At 43.6% G+C, this 24195-nt stretch overlaps 4 protein-coding genes across 5 annotated transcripts; 1 reads left to right on the forward strand and 3 right to left on the reverse strand.

Annotated features, from left to right (window-relative positions):
- Window positions 1-15: 15 nt before the first annotated feature.
- LOC135332009 (mitochondrial import inner membrane translocase subunit TIM14-like) lies at window positions 16-445 on the reverse strand. Its single transcript, XM_064527315.1, has 2 exons — window positions 259-445; window positions 16-176 (listed from the first exon to the last, which is right to left on the reverse strand). Exons 1-2 carry the CDS (start codon window positions 443-445, stop codon window positions 16-18), a joined length of 348 nt encoding a protein of 115 aa, XP_064383385.1.
- Window positions 446-591: 146 nt separating this feature from the next.
- Window positions 592-2406, forward strand: LOC135331701 (F-box only protein 32-like). Of its 2 annotated transcripts, none has more exons than XM_064526938.1 (10): window positions 592-839; window positions 900-961; window positions 1021-1058; window positions 1102-1194; window positions 1252-1345; window positions 1397-1477; window positions 1533-1758; window positions 1817-1939; window positions 2020-2107; window positions 2169-2406. In XM_064526938.1, the coding sequence occupies exons 1-10, from the start codon at window positions 667-669 to the stop codon at window positions 2301-2303; spliced, it is 1113 nt and encodes a 370-aa protein (XP_064383008.1). In that variant the 5' UTR covers window positions 592-666; the 3' UTR covers window positions 2304-2406. The 2 variants fall into 2 exon arrangements, with proteins under 2 accessions (XP_064383008.1, XP_064383007.1); XM_064526937.1 differs by having other exon boundaries at window positions 596-839; window positions 1814-1939.
- On the reverse strand, window positions 2359-24141 carry LOC135331683 (U5 small nuclear ribonucleoprotein 200 kDa helicase-like). The gene is made up of 40 exons (XM_064526917.1): window positions 23924-24141; window positions 23675-23853; window positions 23160-23331; window positions 22735-22927; window positions 20750-20919; window positions 20491-20640; window positions 20365-20439; window positions 20183-20308; window positions 19881-20006; window positions 19547-19717; window positions 19286-19423; window positions 18922-19077; window positions 18599-18769; window positions 18065-18328; window positions 17538-17741; window positions 17089-17274; window positions 15034-15195; window positions 14656-14758; window positions 14174-14352; window positions 13899-14051; window positions 13386-13466; window positions 13149-13232; window positions 12950-13056; window positions 12381-12672; window positions 11947-12096; window positions 11639-11834; window positions 11198-11358; window positions 11009-11107; window positions 10605-10733; window positions 8600-9028; window positions 8235-8437; window positions 7434-7584; window positions 7111-7258; window positions 6797-6961; window positions 6252-6517; window positions 3720-3896; window positions 3367-3527; window positions 3150-3237; window positions 2882-2931; window positions 2359-2695 (listed from the first exon to the last, which is right to left on the reverse strand). Exons 1-40 carry the CDS (start codon window positions 23966-23968, stop codon window positions 2491-2493), a joined length of 6465 nt encoding a protein of 2154 aa, XP_064382987.1. The 5' UTR covers window positions 23969-24141; the 3' UTR covers window positions 2359-2490.
- LOC135331702 (uncharacterized) lies at window positions 15347-16601 on the reverse strand. Its single transcript, XM_064526939.1, has one exon. It carries the CDS (start codon window positions 16486-16488, stop codon window positions 15448-15450), a length of 1041 nt encoding a protein of 346 aa, XP_064383009.1. The 5' UTR covers window positions 16489-16601; the 3' UTR covers window positions 15347-15447.
- Window positions 24142-24195: the final 54 nt, after the last annotated feature.

Genomic DNA, 24195 nt, shown 5'->3' on the forward strand with positions numbered 1-24195 from the left:
TTCAGACATGTAGATCTATAGTCCTCTGGCCGACTTTCCACCAGTTTCGAGATAGTCTTTTGCTTCGTTGATCTTAGTAGCTAGATACGGTGATCCTCCTCTATCCGGGTGATTTAGCAACATGATCTTCTTATGAACTTCTTTTATTCTGTCTTTAGGAGATGATGGGCTGATACCTGCATGAAGAAATTAGGTATTAATTAAAACACTAGCCGTCCATGTATTAAATTTCGTACTATCTGATAAAAACCAACTTACCTAATATCAACCCAGCTTCTCTCTTTGACATCTTTGGGTCAAATCCACCTTTGTAGTAACTTGTGAACATTGGTGATTTGGGGAGTTGAGATGCCGACTTCTGGAACTGCTTGAAGCTGCCCATCAGTATCCTAGCCGCCAGGGCAGTGCCAGCTATGCCCAGTCCAGCAAGCATCAAGGATGTCATTGCGATCCTTAGACTGGACTCTTTACATGCGCTATGCAGGCTTGTCCAATTCTCTTCATAAAACTCCTGGCCGATACTATCTGGTTATGATCGTGTTGATTGCATCAGACCATAGATTATGATCAGAATTTGAGAATGATGTAAGCAGTAATGACGTACTAAAAATAGAAATACATGTAAACAACTTGTAAGTGGCTTATCAATTTGACCACAACAAATACATGATGAGTTCTTCTGGTGAAGAATGGATAAAGACGGAATGTGGATGGAAACTTCTACCCATCCATCCAGAAGTTCTGGTTGAAGTAGGAAGTTCATCGGCCAGCAGCAGAACCGGTTGCACAAAAATCAACGAGCCAGCTGATGGAACAACATCATCAAAATTGGAATGCTGGTGAGTACTTATCACTCCATGATTAATCCTGACCTGCGAACTATGCTATTTCACTTGCAGCTCAGCTCCAGAAGAAAACGAGAAGATCTCTAAACAGCAAAAGGAGTTAAATATGATGTTACGTAAGTTAAATATAAATTATTATAATTATAGACCAATAGCTAATTTGTTCAATCTCCAGATCAACGTTGTGTGTCTGCAATGCCGTCTACAAAAGAGGTTTGAAATTATATGTTTAACTAAATGCTTCACCTCCCTACAGAGCAGTCACTACTCAACTATTTCTGACGCTGTCAATAAACTCAATTTTGAGCAAGCTCTGAATAACGATGGCTGCTTCCCCTTCATATGTCAGGTACTATTTGTAAATGTATTCATCCTACAATAATTTCTATAGACCCTCACTCTTCAGGTAATTGCTCAACTCTTCAGGAAACCTCAATGCACACTCAGTGGAAGCATGCAAAACACATTACTGAAGCTCATAGGCAAAGCCAAAGACATCAGTGAGCTGGCAGCATCTTTATGAGACACTGTGTTAGATTTATGTTTTTCAGGTATTGCATCCGAGTCTGCCACTGAGTATAGTGCTCGGGTCCTTGAGATGATTTCTAGTGGTATTTTATGGTTTGAGAAATGTGAGAATCAAGGCTCTTATTTTGTTTCTTAATTAGTATAATTGTTTCCGTACAGTGCAGAAGGAGCAGTTTACAAGTTATAGTGTGAGGAATATTGACACAAAGATTAGGACTCTTCTGACTATGAAGGAACAACTTAACGAACACCTAGCAAGCTTAAAAGATCAGACTTCATCCACAGCTCAACTGGAGCTGGACGATCTACCAGTTGATTGTATACAGCATATTGCTAAATACTTGACTCATCCAAGAGACCTTCTGAACCTTGGAGCAACAAACATGTAAGTAATAATAAACCTACAATGCATGCAATTGTGCCTTTGTACATATAATCAGAAGACTTCATGAGATAACTGAAGGCAATCATATTTGGAGAGGATTAACTGTATTCCACTATGGGCATCATGTGAAACCTGACTCAGCATCAATTAGGTGGAAGAATTTGTTTATGAAACACTACAGGTATGTACATCGCGTGCAATCTATGTTTGTTCTAATTTCGTGTTTTACAATTCATAATCATTGCTGGTTCCTTTAAACAGAGAAGGAACGGTCAAATTTGAAAGAGTGATATATGGGCAGTCAGATGCTGTTCGCTTGTGTGAAAAGTGTAACTTTGTTTTCTGGAAGGTGAGAAATTAATCTGAAAGAAACTGAAACACAAGTCCATCCTTCATATACTTATATGCAGGCATACAGTCATCCCTGTGCCACTGTGAGATCATCTCAACCACGCCATCATGTAATTGCTAGGAAGGAAGAACAGAAACCAGTGAAACATGACCCTCTAACCCCTGAACAATTTCTACTATTATTTGTGTTCTAATATCTGTTTCAAGAACCATCCAAACTAATTTTATTTATTTTTATGTGTTTAACAATCAAGGTAATAACTTTTCATAGCAAATTGTATATTATATTTATCTCAATTACAGCAAAAGAAAATTATGCGATCGCGAGCAATTATCATGTCACAGTCAGTAATTATATAATTATGTGAGCCAATGAAATGTTTAGTTATCTTCGTCCATGCTCTCTCCGCTGTCCTCCTTGCCTGGGTGCACCGTGATGGTGAAGGGGTACTCCTGATCACAGCCCATGTAGGCATCGCACATGTAGTAGAGGATGTACTTGTGAGCACCCGGGGAGGTGGGGGCAGTGAAGTCGAGCTTCACCTTGCTCTTGCTCTGGAGAGTCAGCCTCTTAATGGACTGCAGCCTGCAAGGGGAGGGGGTTATGTCATGATGGAAATCACGCATTACCAAGGATTATTGAAACTACAGCAACAGTCTCTTTTTTCGAAAAATGGGAAATACATCATAATTAGGTACATACGTACTTAGAATGCTATGGATGCACATACACACTAATTAATAGAGGTATATACAAGTACAATTGACTTACACATTAGCTTTAGGATCTCCAATGACCACCCACCATCCTTCCTCACGTTTCTGAATAGTGTAGAAAGAATGAATCAATTGTAAAGCACATGTAACTACATGCTAGTTAAAAAAATTGTTACACGTATGTGCATGTACATTAATTTGTAGGGCTGTCAGGCAATTGTAATGATGTACATGTACAAATTCAGTAAATACGTAAACTCATGGATGAGATTATGGCACTGAGCTCGTTAGTACATGCACTGAGGTGTTACTAACTTACGTACCTGGGGGAAGAACGGTGCAACAACGTGAGGAGACAGGTCCTCCTCATCTTCTCTCTCCAGTTTCACAGACAGCATCACCTGAGACCCTCTACAATGGAGCAAAAGTCATCAAATTAAAACTACAGATTGTATATGACCCACTATTTACCAGGACCGTTGTAAACAACCTACTGCCCTTTTTACCCTCCCTCCCCCATACACTCTCATACATACATACCCGTATATGCTGTCCTTGTTGAGGATCTCGTAGGTAAGCTCAATGTTTGGGTAGCGGTTACAGAACCGAGCCACGTCCTGCATTTGGACGTCTGAGAGATTGAGGAGAGTGTTCCGGTCCTCATCCTCCATGTCCATCACATCAAACACCGACTCTATCTCCTGCAATAGGGGATGTCTTGTTAATGTATACTGGAGCATCTTACCCACTACAACAAGGAGAGGGTGCACTAAAAGTGGGGAGCTACAAAACACCCAATCATGGCTACAGGCTGATGTAACAAGCCTAGTTTGGAGCAACATACATACCGATACAAGAAAACTGTTAGAAGCTTATTGAGCTGTCTCGCTCACCTTGTCTGTGCATCTCTTGATGATATCCGAGGTGAAGTGAGGCAGCTGCTTAAGGAAGGAGTCTTTGGACCACATGGCCTGGGTGACCATCTGAGCCAGCTCCATGGCAGTGAGAGCAGGTTGGAGCCAGCCATTGCTGCTGAGAACATCCACACACGCCTGGATCAGCCTCACAGCCTGAAGGGGGTGGAGTAAGAGCCAACAATAATGTGTGCACCTGGTATATATGATCATTACTTCAAAAATGAGTGGTGCAAGCGTGCGCTTGCTAATGCCTCGCCATGTTTTTGCTTTCGCTCACTCAGAGTGTTATAGAAGAGGTAAATAATTTGCAATGTGCTTTGATTGTTTCACAAGAAAGGGGTGTCCACAGTTAATAGTGCATACTGATCGTCTTAAATAGCCTGTAGCCAAACAGTGGGAGCAAACGTTTGTCAAAGGCATAGTTAGTAGTCTGTGAGATAAGCAGAATTCAATCACAGAAAGTAGTATCTAAGCAGTCTAAAAAGAGTTATCAGAAAAGGTTGGTTTTGTGGCCTACCAGGACCTCAACAAAGAAGAAAAATTGATTCTGCCAGGATCTGGGGTTCAAAATGGATTGCCTTACACGTGGTATTGAGCGCGCATGTGCGTTACATCCGGGAATAAGGGGTGTGTCTGCAAGTTCAATAATGGCTACTAAAATAGCTAGCTTCTTTAGCAGCTCTTTCTGACTCTTGTAGCTAACAAAAAGCTAGCGCTTTAGTGCAAGGCTAACTCATAAGTTGAGTAGAAAGTTTGTGCGAACAGATGATGCTATGAAAGATTCTGAAGAGACTGCAACAGCCTTCAATGTGAGTCAAACTAGCCATAACTCAAGAAAGAAGCTTTAGTTTGCTAATCCACGAATCAAAATCCAAGAGAACATGGCTAGAAGCCTATAGAAGCTGTTAGTTTTCGTCGCATTGCAACCATTGAGCAGTTACAGCTGGAACAGATACACACACACACAGTCAGCTTTACCGTATCCCTCATGCGGCTACGCCTCGAGGCATAATAATCCCATAAGCAACAGGGACCAGGGTGGTGCCTATAATGTCTCTAGGCATTGATTTGTTTTGGTCAAAAAGTGTTATGGAAGAGAAGCTGAAGTCTAATGGCTAGAAAGTAGAAGATTTAGTGTTATGAACAGAAGAGGTGCACACACACACACACACAATCAGGAGGAATTGTTTGCCCTGTGTAATGTAACTATATTCATAGAACTACTGAGAACCACTAACAAGTGAAAACTACCTGCACTATAAAAATAACATCATTTGCCTCTTAACAGTTATATATAGCGTGTTCTTGTTGACACAAAATTTTTGGGAGGCCCTCTCATTAAGAGATAAGAGCCTACACAGACTAATCAAATTCCAAAATACACATCCCCCCTTTCAATTATGACTGAGTGTCTATAGCTAGGTATTGAAGTAACAGTTGACCTTTTTTTAGTAACATTTTCTGGTTACTTTTCTCATTTCCCCCCTCTACTTCAAAATCCTGTATGACACCCTGCTAGTCATCTCTAGTATCACAGCTAGACTAGTTACTTAGCTATGTCTAGCTGTAAGCCTAGCTCTAGATCTACAACAAAGACATAAAACGCGTCATTCACAGGTTCTTCAACTTTCTCATCAAAAAGGAGGTCTCTGCAGTCTCTATATGTTCTACAAGGTTAGAAAACGCTAGCTAGCTAGCTAGCTATAATATCCAACAGCTGTAAAAGTCACAATAGCTAGCTGCGTGCAGAACTGCATGGGTGTGGCCAAAGAAAAAAATTTAACAACGGTTGATTATAAAAAAACCGCAACGGTACGTAGCGTATCTTGAGCGTACTTTTAGCGTTTATTTTGCAACATACCAGCATACTACGGACGTACTACGTAAACGAAACGGGTACTTTATATTGGCTGCTACCGTAGCAGGTTATTTTTGTATGGTGGAAATGATCGTATATTTCATATTGAAGAGCATCGTACGAAAATTAAAGCTACGAAATTATTTTACTGCAATAGATTCACCGTCACTATCCTGAGCTGTACGAAAATTAAAACACGAAATTTAAATGGGTTGTTAGTATGAAAATTTGCACCAACGAAAATTACCCGCTATATACATATATGGTAGGGGGCAGTCTAGGGGGCAGTCTTCCATTACAGTTTACAATATTCGACACAAGTAGAAAGTGATTAGAGCTTGCTAGAGAGAACAATAGTAGATCTACCACAAAGGCTACACTAATATCAAAGGAAAGGAAAGGTTAAAAGTCAAACAAAACCCAGCATAAACATTGCATATCACATATTCCATTTCCACGTGACTTATAATGCATGTGATTGTTGTCTCGCCTCTTCCGTGTTTTCTATTGCATTTTTTAATCAAAAAAGAGGTCAGAGTTCACCATCAGTCATTACTAATAAGAATTTAGAGCTGAGTCAGCTTTATCGTATCCCTCGTGCGACTACGCCTCAAGGTATAATAATTATCATATGTACTTAAGCAACAAACCTTCTTTAAGATTTCCTCAGTGTCGCTTTGTAACTCGGCAGACAGCTGCAGTCGAGAGAGATGAGCTTGAATTAGAAGGTTAGTCTTGACGTGTGGGTCGTTATAGCGAGCATGTGGGAGCTTGAGTGGCACTCGTGACGACAGCTGACGAAGGAGTGAGTCCTCTTTGTGACGTATAGGGAAGCCCTCGTACTCGGCAGCTGCTGAGAGGATCTCCAGTAGACCCTTGAGTTTGGTCTTGTCGTTCAAGGACATGCTGAACAGCTCTGTACGAGTGTGTGTGTGTGTGTGTGTGTGTGTGTGTGTGTGTGTGTGTGTGTGTGTGTAAGGAGGGGTGGGTGGAGGTTATATAGAGTAGGCTGAATACAGTAACTAGCATAGTAAATAAAATGCCGGTTAAAAACAGTACATAATGTATATGAGTGGGTTAATAATAGTGCATATAGTGATAAGACAATGCTAGCCTCAAACAATGTATAGATGCATGTACATGTAGGTAAACACTGTGTAGATACATACACTGTAGGTACTAGTATTGTGCTTACCAATGGTGGTATAGTTGATGTAGTAGTAAGCTGCAATCATGCCGAGGTTGAGGGGAGAGAGGTCCACCTCCTCCTCGACGGCCACACACTTTGACTGCTCCAGATCGGCCAGTGTGTTCTCCACCAACTCAGACAGGTGGTCGGACAGGTGGCGATGGGTCACACCTGTCAGGGGGAGGGAGGGTAAAGGTGTGCTTATGCGTAATAAGGCAGATCGATTGTGACATTTCTGACTGTCACTTTCAGAGACAGTGAAAGTTCTCAGCTGGCTGATAGATACTCTGTTTCAGACTATAATAGCTAAGCTGACCCACCTTGGAGGTTGTAATAGTTGGGGTTCTGTGTCATCCTGCGGTAGAGGAAGGTCCAGGTGAGGTAGTCCACTGCATCCTGTTTGTTCTCTATTGTCTTGGTAACAATCTCGGCACTAAAGTGATCATGGAGAAAGTGGTCCAAGTGAGACTGTGTGTGTGTGTGTGTGTGTGTGTGTGTGTGTGTGTGTGTGTGTGTGTGTGGGGGGGGGTTATATTGGTAATGCTGAGTTGGCAGGAAAGCATAATAAATTATGCAAGCTAGAAAAACAGTATACTGAAATTCATTCAGCCTCAGATATCCCAAACCTAAACACACTACCCACCTCAACAGGCAGAGGCTCGTAGAGGAACTTTTTGTAGAACTCTTTCTTAGAGCTCTGACAAAGAAGCACAGCCACTCCGTTCTCATCGATGAGTGGTCTGTTGGCTCGTCCCATCATCTGAAGAATATCCGTCACTGGGTAGTCCACGTACCTGCAGTAATGGTGGAGCTGTGAGTACGAGTTCCCACTGCTGCAACTAACTCTAGGGCACTACATGTAGCTTCAACTGTTACAATACACAAGCACACAAAATGGCTCTAATTGAGGGCCGAAGCTACATGTGAATCACAACTATTGTCTACAGCCATGTATTATAAGTTGTCAGTAGGTAAATTTCTCTCTAATGTAAGAAATGTTGTACATCACATGTACCACAAGTATAGGTTCTGTAAACCAACATATGGTAAAGTGATCACATTTGCTATAGTCCAACAGCGAATTCAAACAGAGTGGTTCAAGCTTCGTTTGAAATTAGGGAAGGACATTAAAATTATTATTATTTCCCATATTTATAGTAAGCATGAAATTGGTCTGGTGACAAGGGAGGCCAAATGGATTGTAAGCCACTATGCAAGTTCTGGGAATAATTAAAACAGTCAACAAACACAAACCATGTACAGAGATGGTTATAGTATCACTAAAGCTTGAGGTTGAGAAATGCGTTCATTAAGTTACATTTGTGCATTAGGTAACCTCGAGCATTAGTGACTCTCTCTGGTACATGGTTTGTGTTTGTGTATGTAGTGGAGAAGTGTACATGTAGCTATCTACATATCTATATGACACATATGTACAACCCACCTGTGTCCCCGTCCATCATAGTACTGTGTATCCATGACAATGAGCAGGTGACTACTGACGCTCATTCCCCAGCAGAGGTTACGTGAGGACACCAACACTTGTACTGCCCCGGAGGTAAACAGCTGCTCCACCACCTTCCTCTCACTCTCTGACAATCCCTCATGCAGGTAGGCCACACCATTGGACAGCGTCTCAACCAGCGTCTGTATCATGTGATAGCCATAATTACAACTACAGTCTAAAACTTCATACATGAGCATACATGTAGCAAAGGGCCACCCTAATGTAAATGTGTAAAACAATTTTCAAAAATGACACATGTATATATGTATATCTAAGTCACATGACTACACGGCCCCACCTACCTTATCTTTGATGTGCTTGAGGTGAGGTTTGATGTCCTCCTCGCCACAATGCAGAAACCTCTGTGGCTGTAGATCAGCAGCACAGAAGGTCAAAAGGTCGACAGCTGTTAGCCGAGTCTGTTTCCGTGAGGGCACAAACACAATCACAGGCAGTTTAGGGGAGTGGTTGCAAATGGCGTGGTAGACTGGCTTCATCATGGCTATGAGCCGAGAGGGGGTGTGTGTGATGTTGAAGCCCTGGATGTGCAGTTCCAGTGGTACAGGACGCACGTTGGGATGGAAGCTGAAGAGGCCGTGTGTACTGGCACCCAGCCATTGACCCAGGTCCTTGGAGTTGGCCACCGAGGAGCTGAGAGCAACGATACGAATCTTCTTCTCGATTTGAGAGGAGATGTAACGCATTCGAGAGCACACCACCTCCAAGATATGCTGAAGGGGAAGGGGTTAGCAAGCGTTAGGTATATTCATTTACAGTTGTAATGCACATCACAAATTCCCTTATTGGAACTACAGATGCACTAAATTAACAACAGTATCCGACTAGAAAAACATTTGCAATGTGAAAAATTGCTAGGATTGGCCAGGGGAACCACAAAAAAGCGTGGGAACAAGAAATCAGACGAGAGCATAACTCCAATCCGTTACAACGTCAATCACATGTATACTGGTAGTTTTCCCATGTTTTCCCAGCCAATATGCCACGCAATTTTTACTGGTGGAGTGATGACCAATCCCTATATATATTTATTATACATCCATTTTAGAATGTGGGGCACATAATCATGATGATTTGTGATGAATTGATGTTCCTAATACATGCAGTGTTGAGCACAGGTACACACAGTCCATCCATGCGTAGTAACATGCACGGACCGTACTGGTGAATGATGTGGTGGATGGAAGCTGATAGGTGGATCTGGAACACAGTCTATTATTTAATATACTATGTATTGTACATGTTCATGACGTTGTAACGGATTGGAGTTATGCTCTCGTCTGATTTCTTGTTCCCACGCTTTTTTGTGGTTCCCCTGGCCAATCCTAGCAATTTTTCACATTGCAAATGTTTTTCTAGTCGGATTCCCTTTCTTTTTCAGTACAGTTTACGTATCATGACATGCATAAGTGGAACGTCAAGAGGCAGTACAAGAAGAGAAGACAGGACTAATCAGATATCTTCTCGAATATCTCTGGACTAATAATTAGAGTAATAATTTATTGCTTGATAATTATGTTGAATTTGCGAATCAGTATTAAATGACAGCCATTTTAAGAGCATGATATCTAGCCAGTGCATATAGCATGCCTGTCAGAGAAAGGAAGCTAGAGCTGAACAGTGTGAAGAAAAGGAACACCTCAGGCTCTGGAAAAGCACTGCTGCACTGATTTTAGGCGCACGGTTTATTAGCCACGCCTATCTATTATTATTGGCCACAACGCAATTGCTGAGTCATTAAAGATGGCGGAATTGTCTAGGTAAGAGAAATAGAGACTGAGAGGTCATCTGCCTCGTGGAAGCAATCGCAAATCTGAAGAAGCGCTTTGTAATCCAGGTTGTAGTCGTTTGGAAACCCTGTGCAGAATGTCCTGGAGATGGCTGTACTTGGAGTAAATGCTGGGCAAGAAACTTACTTACTTACTTACTTACTTACTCACTTACTTACTTAGTCAGTCAGACAAAGAGCGGTGAAACGTCGAAATAGTGCAATTTTTAAAATGAAAATATTCATTCATTAAAATGTTTATGGATTATGAAATGAGAGATACAAAGAGAGAAAAGGCTAAATAAACTATCTGTTCAGCCAGTTTCTTGATGTGGCCTTTCACTGCAGAGATAGAACAGTTTGAACATGAGTCAAAATAATTGAAATATTGCTAAACACGGGCAAACCCACTGCCAATCCTATGTAAAACCTACTGGTTTTACTAATCACTGTAAGTATATCCTAGGGCAGTAAATGTACATGTATCCCTAGCCACAACGCACACACATGTAAGTACGTACCCCATTCTCTCCACCAATGAGGTGGAGCTCGTCGGCGATGAAGAGGTTGACATTTTGCACGTGCTTCCTCTGTTTCCACCTCCGAGAGAGCATGTCCCAGTTCTCAGGAGAGCTCACAATCACATGACCCTGGGAGGAGGGGGGGGGGAATATGATCACATGACCTTCTAAAGATTGACAAGAATAGCTTCAAGGATTGCGTAACCCTTTTTACCCCATATGAAATAAACAAAAAGCAGAAATGCGTCTTTAAGTGTGTAGAACAGTGTACAGCCTATTATAGTCCCACTGTGTGCATGTACAGTAGGCTGTAGTGAGTGGTTGACTTAGGTTGGCATTCAATAGAGGTGAAAAGGTTTGTGCATGCATGCATACACAAAGGTTATGAAGGTACTCTCACACACATCTCTGAGGAGCCTCAAGTCCACACTGGTCTCTCCAGTCAACATCACTACCTTCTTGCCCAGTTGGTGTCCAAACTTCACCACCCACTCAGAATAACGCTGTGAGGGTGTGCAGAGTGTGGGTGGTGAGGGTAATACATTTGTAGAGTGGGTAGTAAAAAGTACATAAGATTACAATCGTAAGTTTACCTGCTCGACAAGATCTTGAATAGGTGTGACATACACAGACTTTGAGTCAGGGTCAGCTGAGAACATCCTCAAGAGTGCAAACTCAGCACAAATGGTTTTTCCGCTGCCAGTGGGTGCTCCAACAAACACATCATCATCAGTGTTGTACAGCGAGTTGAACACTGGGGAGGGAGGGCATGAAATGGTAATGTAAATTTAAGCTATGAACTTTCACAAAGAGTACTTAATATCTTCCTGCTCAGCCAATGCCCAGCAAGTACATGCAGATACACAATTAAAATAGGCACTAACAAGGCCGTAGGTACTGGCTAAAAATTGATTACCTATCAACAAAAAAAGAAATTTTACTCACGAAAATCACTGTGTTCAAGAATGAATTTTTTACCCCACGAAAATAACCCGCTATTAATAGTGCGCATGCAGCCCAATCCATGCACCCACCTTGTGTTTGTATGGGGTTGAAGAATGGGAACTTGTCAGAGTAGAGGTCCTCATACGTGGAGTTCCTGAGAGCCGACACCGGCAGGGGTTGAAGGTCAAGCAGCTCTGTGGGAGGTGGGAACTTCTCCGGCAGGAGGAGGTGACGAAAAGAGACAGGAAGTTGAGTCTCGGAGCCAATCCAACGATCAGACACAACCTGCCGGGGAGACGAGGGAGGAATATCTTAGTGTGTGTTAATTGACTTCTTGAGGTAGTACTGTACCGAGTATAAGTTATGAATACTTTTGTTTGGGGGGGGGGGCACTCACCTTGATGAAGTACTGTGGGGGGAGGGGCTCAAAGACAGGCACAAAGAAGTTGACTACGTGCTCGTCGGTGGCGTACTTGCTCTTGAGCAGGAAGTACTCGTGATGTAATATGACCTCACTGTCCACATCCTCCACTAGGATCCAGAATGCCTGCAGGGTAAGTCAGTAACAGCTAGCTAGTGTCAACAATAATTATAGCTGCACATGTACAGACGACACAGTACAACCCAAGTAATAACATGATTGTACATGTACATGTACGTACTACGTGAACATGAATTATTAAGTATTGAACACAAATCAGACTGGAGAGTTTACTAAATGCACGCTAATCCTCTGAGATCCCCCCCCCCCCACACACACACACATATCTCCCCTCCACACACCTCCACACAACATCTCCAAACACACACCCCACACACACACCCACACACCTCAGAGCCTCCGTGTATCTTGTCGTCCCATTGGAAGTCTGGAGTGATGGTCAGCTCTACTTGCAGAGTGGACCTGGTCACTGGCTGAATATGAACGGCCAGCTCCAGTTTGGGCAGCTGATGAACGTACTTGTGGATCGTCTTGCCCATCTTAGGCATTCTAACTAACTCCCCAATCTCACTGTGACCCAGATCGTAGAATCGTTCCCACGGAAAGTCTTTCTTTTCGATACGACGAATGACGTCATCGGGGAGGCGCTTGAACTGACGTAGTGGGGTCATGGACTGCCACCTGATGGGAGTAGGGGGTAGGATGATGTCATAGCTACAGTGTACATTATATACATGAGCATGGCTGTACAGGGGACTATAGGTGAAGAGGCATATCGTAGAGATTCTAAATAAAGCAACACTAAAAATGATATACATTTATATGTACACACAGAACAAATATATTACGGCCGATGCTATGAAATGTCCAAGTGTTGCATAATTAGAGGGTCGCCTTAATTAGAATCTATACACAGCAATTCCCCAACAGAGATATAAAGATATCGGCCCTAGCTTACATTCTCTTGTCAATCATCTTAGAGAGTGAGTGACACCTCTCTGTCAGCTGTGCCCAGCCACGATGCAGACACACCTCAAAGATGGCCCTCACTAGACGGCCTGCAGACTGTAAGAGGAAGCAATGAAAACACATTTAATGCATTGTAAGTACTGGAAAATATAATTGAAGCATAATCATAGAAAAAAACTGCTCCTTACCTGGGTGACATAGACCATGTCCGACACTAGAGCAAAGCCCTCCAACTTGAGCTGAGAGATGTAGGCTTGAAGCAGCAGGTTGATCTGTGGAGAGCACACCATGAACCACCCACCACCAGTAGGGCCATACAATGCAGCAACAACTAACATGTACCACTAACTAGTACATGTACAGCACAAATGTTGCTAGCTATTTGCTGAGCTGAGTTATTTAGAGCATGGAGTCAGTTAGCTGACCTTGGCACTGGGTTCCTCGATGCCCTCCTTGATTGGGATGGGTACTCTCTCTATCAGCTTGGCCAGCTCAATCTTCTCCTCCTGACAAGACAAGCGGAGAACATTATAAAGTATTGACATTGTATGACTATAACTACCATACCAGGGGGCCAGGGGGCTAGGGGGTCAGGGGGCTAACTACCATACCAGGGGGCCAGGGGGCTAGGGGGTCAGGGGGCTAACTACCATACCAGGGGGCCAGGGGGCCAGGGGGCCAGGGGGCTAACTACCATACCAGGGGGCCAGGGGCCAGGGGGCTAGGTCTCTACTGTATACTTATGCTCTTGGGAATGCCATTTAACATTGTCAAGTATTATACATGTACACTAATTAGAATGTGTTGGATTATGCTCTAGCCCTCTTTACTGCTACTACACTGTACAGTATTACATACATGTATGAAAAGAGGTCAGCCATAATTATTGCCTCTGTGGGAGGTCAGCCATATTGCCTCTGTGGGAGGTTATTCCTTACCTCCCTAACGGTGACAAACTTGAACTCTGAAGAGAGAGAGAAGACCCGAAACAGTTCAATCTGACTGAGGGTGGGTTTCAGCAGCTGGTTGTACGTCGCTACAGTTTCACTGGTGATGTAGTAGTGACTGGCAATGCGACCTAGGTCAGTCACCTGCAAAACAAGCAACATGGAGCATTGAAATTCAGGCCCCAAATTTTGCATAAAAAGTACAAGTACTACTTATAATAATTGTACTTGCAAAGAAATTAATGCTACAGTAACATGCTCCTCACCTGGAAGGCACCACTCTTCTTGTCGTACTTCATGAGGTTGTTCTTGCTGAGACTGGAGGCAGCTGTGTGAATGAGGTCAGCTCTTCTCTGTTCCAACAGCGGGTCCGCCTCTAGCTCCTCTGAGCTGATCCCGTACAGCTGAGGGGCTCGCAGCATCCGGATGTACAGGTACGAGTAGCCTGAGGTGGGAAAGTCGACATTAATTATGGTTTTTGAATGTTTTTACAAAAAGTACAAATGCAGCACATAAATGAACTCCATGAAAGGATGGGAATGGGGTACTCATAGACTTATATGTACTAGGATGGGAATGGGGTACTCATAGAATGGGAATGGGGTACTCATAGGATGGGAATGGGGTACTCATAGACTTATATGTACTAGTTATGAGGCTTACTTCTTACTTCAAGGCCTTAAGGCTTAGAGTTTACAAGAGAGGCCATGTAACAAAGACATTGTGGAATACAATGTATTGAACCTACCAAGCCAGTTGACAGCATCCTTGGCATTCTGAATAGTCCCCAGTACCACCTCTGCATTCAGGTTGTCCGACAGCTTCTTCACAAACTGACTCTCCACAGGCAGCTGTGTGTGTGTGTGTGTGGTAACAAGGGTATTAAAACCAATGTTTAATCTAGCCTAAGTGCTAAGTGGAGAAACAAAAACAGCTCAACAAACAACAGCTGCATGTATGCACACAGGAGGTACTTGAAGTCACCACATACAGAGACAAGACAAAATAATACTTGAAAGGGTTATACCGCCAGCCCAATACGCTTAACTAGGACAAGTTTTACAACTACAAAGAATAGGGGTCCATCCATAGCAACCATGTTTGTAAGAATGCTTGACTCACTCACCTGCTGGTTCATTAGAGAGAGGTAGTACTGGAGCTCTGAGTGTCCAGTGATGAGGACTCCCTCTCCCTTCTTGTCGTACTGAGGCCGTCCAGCTCGACCAAACATCTGCAGGATATCCAGCATGCCTAGCTCCACCCATCGCCCTGCCTCAGGGCTGTACACCTACAGGAGAGGGGGGGGACATTGACCCAGTACTAGTATGAAAAAGTGTTATATAGCTAGTATACGTATATCTCTATTCATACAGAATTTTAGTCACTGGGAGGAAATCATACCACCAATTTAGATTTTAGTTCAGTTCACATATAAGAGATTCCATTTCATTATAATGATTTCACACGGTACAATATCTGTAAGCTAAAAAGTTCACTATACACGTACATGATTAAACTGAGTAAAAATGGTGTTCTGTCACTACTGGACAATGATTTGCAGAGACTCCAAATAGAGATCCTCGTTACTCTTTCGTTCATCAGCGCACACTCGCACCTCCACATCGTCAGTGGTACCTCGAGGGAGATCGACACAGAACCATGGCAGATCGGCCGGCTTACAGCAATCCTTCTCTCCATCACTACAACCCTGACCGTCCCAGAGTGGATCTTCAGCATCAAACCTTTTCTTGGAAGGCCAGTACTGCCCGGTTTCACAATAGTAGTTGTTCCCGACGAAAGAAGGAGGTTGGGGACCACGTCCTTTAGCACAGGGACACACTGCACGGTAGCTGTCATCTCTGTAATTGGTCCAAGAAGTGGCTAGTGACCAAATATGCTTGCGAGGGTGCTTGCCATGTGTGATACTGATACCGTCAATGTAAGGACCGTCAATGGTGCAATGATCACACTCGTATCGGAAGAAAGCGTTGTTTGTGCCAATTTGAAAACCGGAAGCTTTTCCACACACTCGAGAATACTGGACTCCGTACGATGACAACACAATTGACTGACAACCACGATCGACCTTTTTCTCACAAAGACGTTTGCCTTGTTGTTCGACTACACGGAAACCATCCGGGCATTGCTGACGTTTGTCCGTCACGTCCAAATTGACGAGTTCCAGCCAGCCTTGAGTAGGGCCCATGGTCGGATTGTGCATGTCCATAACACAGTGCATCTTCTTGGGGCTGTGCTTAGCCTCACCGAGCCAGTAGTCACCAGATGGCATATAGGGCTTGGTGTAGAAGAGAGAGCTACAAGACGATGCTGGGTATTTAGCGTCCATGCCGAGATTGATAAACTCTTGCAGATTGAATCCCACCTCTAGCACAGACTGAGAAATGAAATCGAGGTCGTTTTGTAGAGTGTCTCGAAGCTCATCTAGAGCATCAACAGTGCAGCATTGCGTGGCTCCAGTTCGTTTCATTCGAATCCATTCTTGGAAAGAGTTTGTCTCTGCTTCTGCAAAAGCATGGCTAGACACACAAACCACTAAGAGGAGCAGAGCTGTTAGGGCCATTGCAGCCTCTTAAACTTCTACTTAAAACAAGTAGAATTTAAAAGAAGGCAACTGGAAGAGCTTATGAGCCTAAACCTTAACACACAGGCTTTTATACCATTTAGGGGGGGGATGAACACATCAAAACATCACAGCCTAGCTAGAGGGTATACTAATGTGTTTCCTAGACAACACAGGTGACTGGGGCGGTTCTGTGTGTTGATGATGACTGGGTATTACGTGTACATGAAGAGTATGATTTGGAAAAGAGAGACTAAATTTACTTTGTAATTAAGTTAGCTAGTAGAACAGAAAAACAAGAGTCAGGCTAAACTTTACCAGTTAAGTGCATACGCAACAACATCGCATTACATAATGGACTACACGTACAACAGTATTCAAAGCACAGCTACAGTTGCCATACTACTGCACACAGCTACATGTATCGTGGGCAATAATTGATACTGAGGTTTGGTTTATATTCACATATTTCATAATCCATTATACAACTTCCCGAGTTACCATTGCACTGTAACACTTACATATCAGCTTCATACATGATGTCATCACGTATACTATACAGCACGTATAAACACAAGGCCCCACCCCGCATTCCCTCACCTGTGTTCCCTTGATGATGACAGTGTGTGCTGGCAGGTTCACGCCCCAGGCCAGCGTTGCTGTGGATACCAGCACCTGGATGTGCTTGTCAGCAAACAACTCCTCTACTAGAGTCCTCTCCACTCTGTTCATTCCAGCATGATGGATGGCAAAGCCGTAAGGGAGGAGGTCTTTCAACTCCAGGTTCTGTAAGGTGGGGGAACAGTAGTGCAATAATTATTGTTTCTTGTGAAAATCATATCATTAACATGCACTGACACACGTACTGTACACTATTAACATTCATTCCACCCTCACATAAATACATGGACAAATACTCCAAATGGACAGCAAGCATACAATCTAACCCCATTACACGAAGCACAACATCTCCCCTTTACTAGTACCAGCTAACCATATCCACATATCCACCCATCACTACACACAGCCACCCATAACCACACACACACCTTGGTCTGTTCTGCCTCAGTCCTGAGCACCTCAGTGCTGGCAGAGTCCTCCTTCAGAAACTGGCCAATGGTGTCTTTGTCCAGGCACATGTCTCTGATGGCCTTGGCTGTTTTGGAGGTTTCTTTACGAGAGTGTACAAACACGAGGACCTGGTTGCGGCCGGCATGCTCCATGACCTTGTCGTACACAACGTCATTCATTAGCTGCAGGGATGGACAGAACAAGGAGTGAAGTACAATACCAGCCCTCTGTTGAGGTACACAACCAGCCATCTGTGTTTAAAGCTAAACACTATAAGATCAAGAGGAAAGCTTGGGCAATGCTTAACCAACAAAAACACCACTTACATGTACATGTATATTACCACATGTACATGTACATGTAGATTACCACATGTACATGTAGCTATAATTATAGCCTACTATCTAGGAAGGACCCGGTAAAGACTTGTGTATATTCTGTACACTACATGACCACCATAATTATTCCCGCCACATTCCCGCCAACTCCTCTCACAGGTACATACCTGAAACCTCTTCATGGCCTTCTTCTCAGTGATGCCCACATAGGTCTGCTCCAGGGGCACAGGTCGGAAGCCATTATCAAAGAAGAATAGTCCTTTGGCTGGATCCACCCGCATAAAGGTTGCAACGTCTTCGTAATTGGGCAGGGTGGCGGAGAGACCGACCAATCGTATCATCTCCTGTGTGGCCTCGATCTGACGAATGGTGCGAGCCACAATGGCCTCCAGCACTGGACCTCTGTTGTCATGGAGAAGATGGATCTCATCCTGCAAGGGAGATAGATATAATTATTAGATCTGAAGACAGCATTCAATAGAGCTACGAGGAACATCATTCTTAGATACTCGGTTACGAGTTATAGCTAGCTACCAAACAACATTGCCTACTCTCTACTACTGTAACAGTGAGTGAGTGTATTTCTAAAAGAAATAAGTAATGCTACTGCAAATGAAGCATAAGAGCCTAACAGTGTGAGAGCTAGCTAGTTGCACATAATCACAGTGACATGTACAGTAGTTAGTTGATGCAGTACTCACAATGATGACGAGGGTGACTAGTTGAGTGTAGGTCCTCTCTCCACTCTTGCGGGTGATGATGTCCCATTTCTCAGGTGTACAGACAATGATCTGAGTGCCCGCTATCTGCTCCTTGTTCAACTGATGGTCTCCCGTCAGCTCACTCACTGTGATGTTGTACGGCTTCAGACGCTGTGGAGACAAAGGGGGGTGGTCTCAATAATATGCAAAAGGTTAGATATAATTACATGACTGTGCATGAGAGCTAATGGGTAAAGGTCTCTACAAGAAAAAGTACATATAGAATCTGGTAAAGAGTTTCAGCTGGACAAATCACTACCAACCTTTCCAAAGTTCTGCACCATCTCCTGCACAAGGGACCTCATTGGAGCAATGTAGATGATCTTGAATTCATCCAGGTTGATAGTGCTGTCAGCGTTCATGTGTTTGTGCATCTCCCTCAGAATGCACATGAGGGCCACGTTGGTCTTGCCAGCACCCTAAGGGGGGGGGGGGGGGGGGGAGATAAATATTCAAACCTTGTAATATAGTTGGCATATGTAATTAACAGACCCCTGGCAGTAGCATAGGGCAGGCTTAATTATGTACTTACAAGCTACTTAAGCTATGACTATCAGGCTGAAATATAGCTTATATTCAAGAGTGCTATTAAGCTAATAATAATCTAGTGCAGCTAGTTTCACGTACCGTGGGTGCACACAGGAGTAGGTTCTCATCAGAGTTGAGGGCAGTGTCTGCCAGTCTGCTCTGGATACGGTTGAGGCTGCGATAGCCAGTAAACCCGAGGTGGGCCCACTTTGGAAGACTCTCAATAGACTTCAGCGACTGTAATGAGGAGGAGGGAGGAAGTAAACGTACAGCAATTGCATAGGTAATATAATACTGTAAAAATGATATGTAAATAGTAGGAGCCACAAAGTCAATAAGCTTGTAATGACCCAATCTGACCTCTTTCACTTCGAATGGTTTTGGTTTCTGTGCTGGCACGTGCACTTCCTCATAGCCTTTCTTGGTCTGTCTGGTGGACCCCCCAGGGAGCTGACACCTCTTGTTAGACATGAAATGACTACCCTCCGTGAAGACAAGGTCCTCCAAGTCTAGCACCTTCCGTGCACCAAGCTGCAAGTGCAGTACACATGAATGTGCATAATGCATGCCAACTGTACAGTAAAGACCTACAGATAAAGGGCGTCCTAAGATAGAGGGTGTATATTAGGTAAAGGGTCAAAAACGAGAAAACTAAGTTTACTACACGGCATGTTTGGTGAATGCAAGTACTCACGCCTTTCTTCTCCATGAGGTCAGCACTCTCTGCATCCAGGTCGGCGTCCATCTTGGACTTGCGAGCAGCTGCTTTCCTGGCCCTCTCTGTCTGCACCAGATCTCCACTCTCCACCTCTGACAAGGCCTGTAGGAACACAGAGTACTTACTTACTAGGAATGGTGGCATCAATAATGTACTGCACATATCACACACACTGCACATATCACACACACTGCACATATCACACACACTGCAGTATTGAGTCACGCACGCACACACACACACACACTGCTGTAGGTTGATTCACACACACGGCTTACCTTGAGCACGGCCTCCTTGGTGGGGTCAGCCCTCATCTCCTCCTCAATGGCCTCCTTCTCACTCTCTCCCTCTGTCTTGGCCAGGAGGGTACAATAGAGCACAGTCCACCGGTTCTTGATAAGTATCTGGAGCAATTGTAGGATTACTATTTTAATTGCACAATTTCTCTGGTGACCATTACCTTGATAAACTGGAACTGGTCGTAGCCTAGCAACAGGACTAGCTTGTTCTCACAGTCTCGATCATCACTGGCATTCTAAAAATATGTACAATGAAATGAAACGATCTATACTTAAATTTATATTACCTTCAGTATCTCCATGACTTCATCAGCCTTTTTCTGACTGACAATGGGATCTTTGAAGAACTTGTTGAGTTCTCTCTGCAGCCAGTAAGCGTCCACTTGTCGTGGCTCCAGCTTGTCCTTACCTCCACGTCCGGCCGCATCACTGTCCATCTGATTAGAGTGAGAACTTGTTAAATTGATTGCCTTTACCAAACAATGTCAATAGTAACTATCATTGCTAATCTTCCATCTTTACCACACTACTACCTCTTTCACTTACCCCACTCTTGAGGACTTCATCGTAGTCTGCTTCCACTCCCTCTTCCTCCTCGTCGTCAGGGAGATCGTCATCGTCATGAGCAACAGACATATCTTTGCCACGCCCCCTATCACGATCCTCCTCCTCATTGAAGATCACAGCAACTCCATAGCTCTCATCAATAGTGTCATCTGAGTGAAGAGGCATATTAGTACTGTACAAATGTAGGTCCCCTTCATTACGCCTCGGTGCGCATGTGCAAGCGAGGTATACGGTAGTGTGTTTGTGTGTGTGTGTAGACTGCTACAGCTGCTCAAGGATGAATAAAGTGCAAGTAAGAATTTCTATAGGCTTCTAGTCATGTTTTCTTGGATTTTAATTCGTGGATTAGCAAAATAATGCTTCGTTCTCGAGTTATGCCTAGTTTTGCTTACTCGGAATGCCATTGCAGCCTTTTCAGAGGAGCACATAGCCAAATTTGTTTACCGAGTGTTGCCACTCTACTTAGTAGTTAGCTCTGCACTAGAACGCTATAGCTGCAAGAGTGAGAAGAGAGCTGCAAAGCTCTGCTGATGGCAGCCATTAATTTTAGACTTAAACTTTTAGCATCAATCGTTTTTAACAACAATCATGGTCGATCATAGCCTCGGTCCCAGGCCGATTTTTTTTTTTTTAATAGAACGAAGTTGAAAAATACGGCCTGGTATTGATTGTATCTGGGCATGGCAGGAACCGGAAACCAAAGCAGAGATTCTTCACACTTTGTTTCCTGTCACATTTCCCCGTATAAGTTGAATACCGTAATTTAGCTCCATGTATGCTCCTAAGTAACTGAAATCTAGCCATAGATTATCTAGCTACATGTAGCTAGCTACTTGCAAGTTCAGATTAACGTATACATTGTCTGCTTCACAAGAAGGCCCCACTCTCATTGCAGAACAGGCCCAGCTCTTGTCAGAAGGAAGAAACGTCTTTGCCATGGTTTTCAACATAATATGGCAAGTCTCTTGCTTTCACTCACTGCCCTTTGTGATGGACTACAAACTAGTATAGGTAGTACCAAGCAACACTGCCGGCCCTTGTCGACAGGTGTGTTGTTCTTGCAAATCTCTCTGCTTCTTGTTTTTTGGTTCCTAACTACACCCAGATACAATCAACACCAGGCCTAGCTAGAAACAACTCGGCCTGGAATCGAGGGTAGGTCGATCATTACCCACTCTTTGAGTTTGTACTACCGTAAGATCTCGATTTAAAGCGACACTTTTTAATAATTACGAAGCCAGAGGTCGCATCTTTTGGAGGTTGAAAAATTATATTGAAGTCCTGGTGTCGCATATTTAGAGGGTCGCATCTAATTGGAGGTAACTTTACAGAGTCTACTTGCCTCGATTTCAGGCCGCTTAAAAACACTGATTTTCCAGTGGGCTACAATCGAGGCTAGGGAGTGGCTACATTTACCTCTATTTAGAACGCGACATTAAAACTGAAGCTCCTGGGTGTCGCATATTTGGAGGGTCGCCTTAAATTGAGGTCTTACGGTATGTACGTTATGTAGCTTTGGCATCTCCACCAGGCATCAGCACACCGTGGTGCTTTCATTTTGAGAACTTTTGTGGTACATTGTTTCTTTGTTAGTATTTGGACTCCCCTATTGGTTTGTCCATCCAAAAATTGTTGATTATTAGATACCACTAACACATAGTAAGTTAGAAGTAAATGACCTCTTTTATAGCCTGACATGGCACCAATACCTAGTGGTTTTATAAACTATGTACATGTAGGAAATGAATAACATTCTCCAAGCTGCTTTCAGAAAATCATGGACCAGGAACTAAGAGGCTATGGCCTCTATTTAACGCTACGAGTACATGACCCTCTAACAGCTGCAATACATTTGCAGTGCCACGTACATGTACAGGCTCATATTGACCATTAAAGATCTGTCTAGTATCTAGCTACAAACGTCACAGTCTTCACAGCTAGTAAATGTTTGTTAGTTATCCCACCTTCCATTGCAGCAAGTTTGTCAGTGCCATAGTCGGTGATCTTTTTGCCGAGTCCCACCAGAATAGCGTAGCGGTCGTTGTCCACCGGCCCCAATAGTGAGATGATCTCTTTCTGTTTCTCTCTCTCCTTCAAGTGCTCCTCTTTGAGTGTAGCCAACACCTCATCTGCAGCACCACACAGAATGTCCCTGGGCTATAGGAAGAGGGGGGGAGGGCATAATAATTAGAATTTCCATGGCCGCTTGAGACTTGGTACATATTGTACAAGAGAAGCTACGGTAGGAAAAAAAAATTTAAGGCCAGAGGGAGGTAGATAGTTTGATTGCTTTGGTAAGTAATGTACGTGCATGCATGGCCACACTGGACTAGCTCTAGCTCACACAATATACTGACTATTCTTTGCAAATGCACAGAGAGACACTCACCTGATCTCCAATGCACTGCTGTATGAAGGAGAGCAGTATTTCATAGGATGCCTTTGTCTCCTTGGTCCTGGGTCGATAGACTACCCCGGCCAGCTCCTCTACCTCTGACGAGAGGAAGGACGTCCCTTTGGAGGGGGTGAAGTACTCGTCACTGTCATGACGGGACTTCTTCCTGAGTGTGTGGGTGGGTGGTGTGGAGGAGGGGGGCAGTGCATAAGAGCATCTTTATTATTAGGTAGTGTGTACAGTCGACAACCTCTAACTCAGTTACTTGTAAAAATCACTGCATACACAAGAACAAGCTTGGGCTAAAATTTCTTGCAGTATTTTAGTCATAATTATAAATGATCACCAAAGTTGTACTTCATGCACAGAGAATCTACATGTATTTCTTACATTAATATGCACAGTGATTTTGAATTTTGCACAATAAGCCTGCCTGTATAGTAAAGACGCTAACAGCATGACATCTTTATTACATAGTAGCTTATAATCCACCCTCTAACAACACTCACCTCGGAGGTTTGTCTTTACCGCCTCTGTCATCAACGTACGTCGGACGACCACGATGAAACAAATCTCCCATTCTCTTCCCACCGAGACGGCCCACCAGCGTCTGCACCTCCCCAGTAGCCTCATCTTTGCTACGTCTGTCTATCAGAGTACGGTCAGCTTGCAGCACAAGGTTGGAGGTCTGCAGATATAGTGTGGTGTTTCCAATATCAGCACACCAAAAGGGTTAAGTTTTAAATTATACAACATACCTCTTTGTACTCGTACTGCCGTTTTCTTGCTTGATCTTGGGCCATTCTTTCTGCTTTAGCTATACGAGTGACTCCTGCTTCTTGCTTATATAACTGCCCTTTGCTCTTTATCCAGAGAGAAACGTTGCACTGCAGGCCAGGCTAATACAACGACACTGGAACGTCAGTGAACGCGCAGTGAACGTACAGAAACTGTACACCTTTGATCGACCACATGGACGTGGGCGTGGTCATTCTCGCTAACCTTGCCCTAGCCCTTTGATCAATAGAGC

The sequence above is a fragment of the Halichondria panicea genome, chromosome 2 (assembly GCF_963675165.1).
Source record: "Halichondria panicea chromosome 2, odHalPani1.1, whole genome shotgun sequence".
Classification (NCBI taxonomy): Eukaryota; Metazoa; Porifera; class Demospongiae; order Suberitida; family Halichondriidae; genus Halichondria; species Halichondria panicea.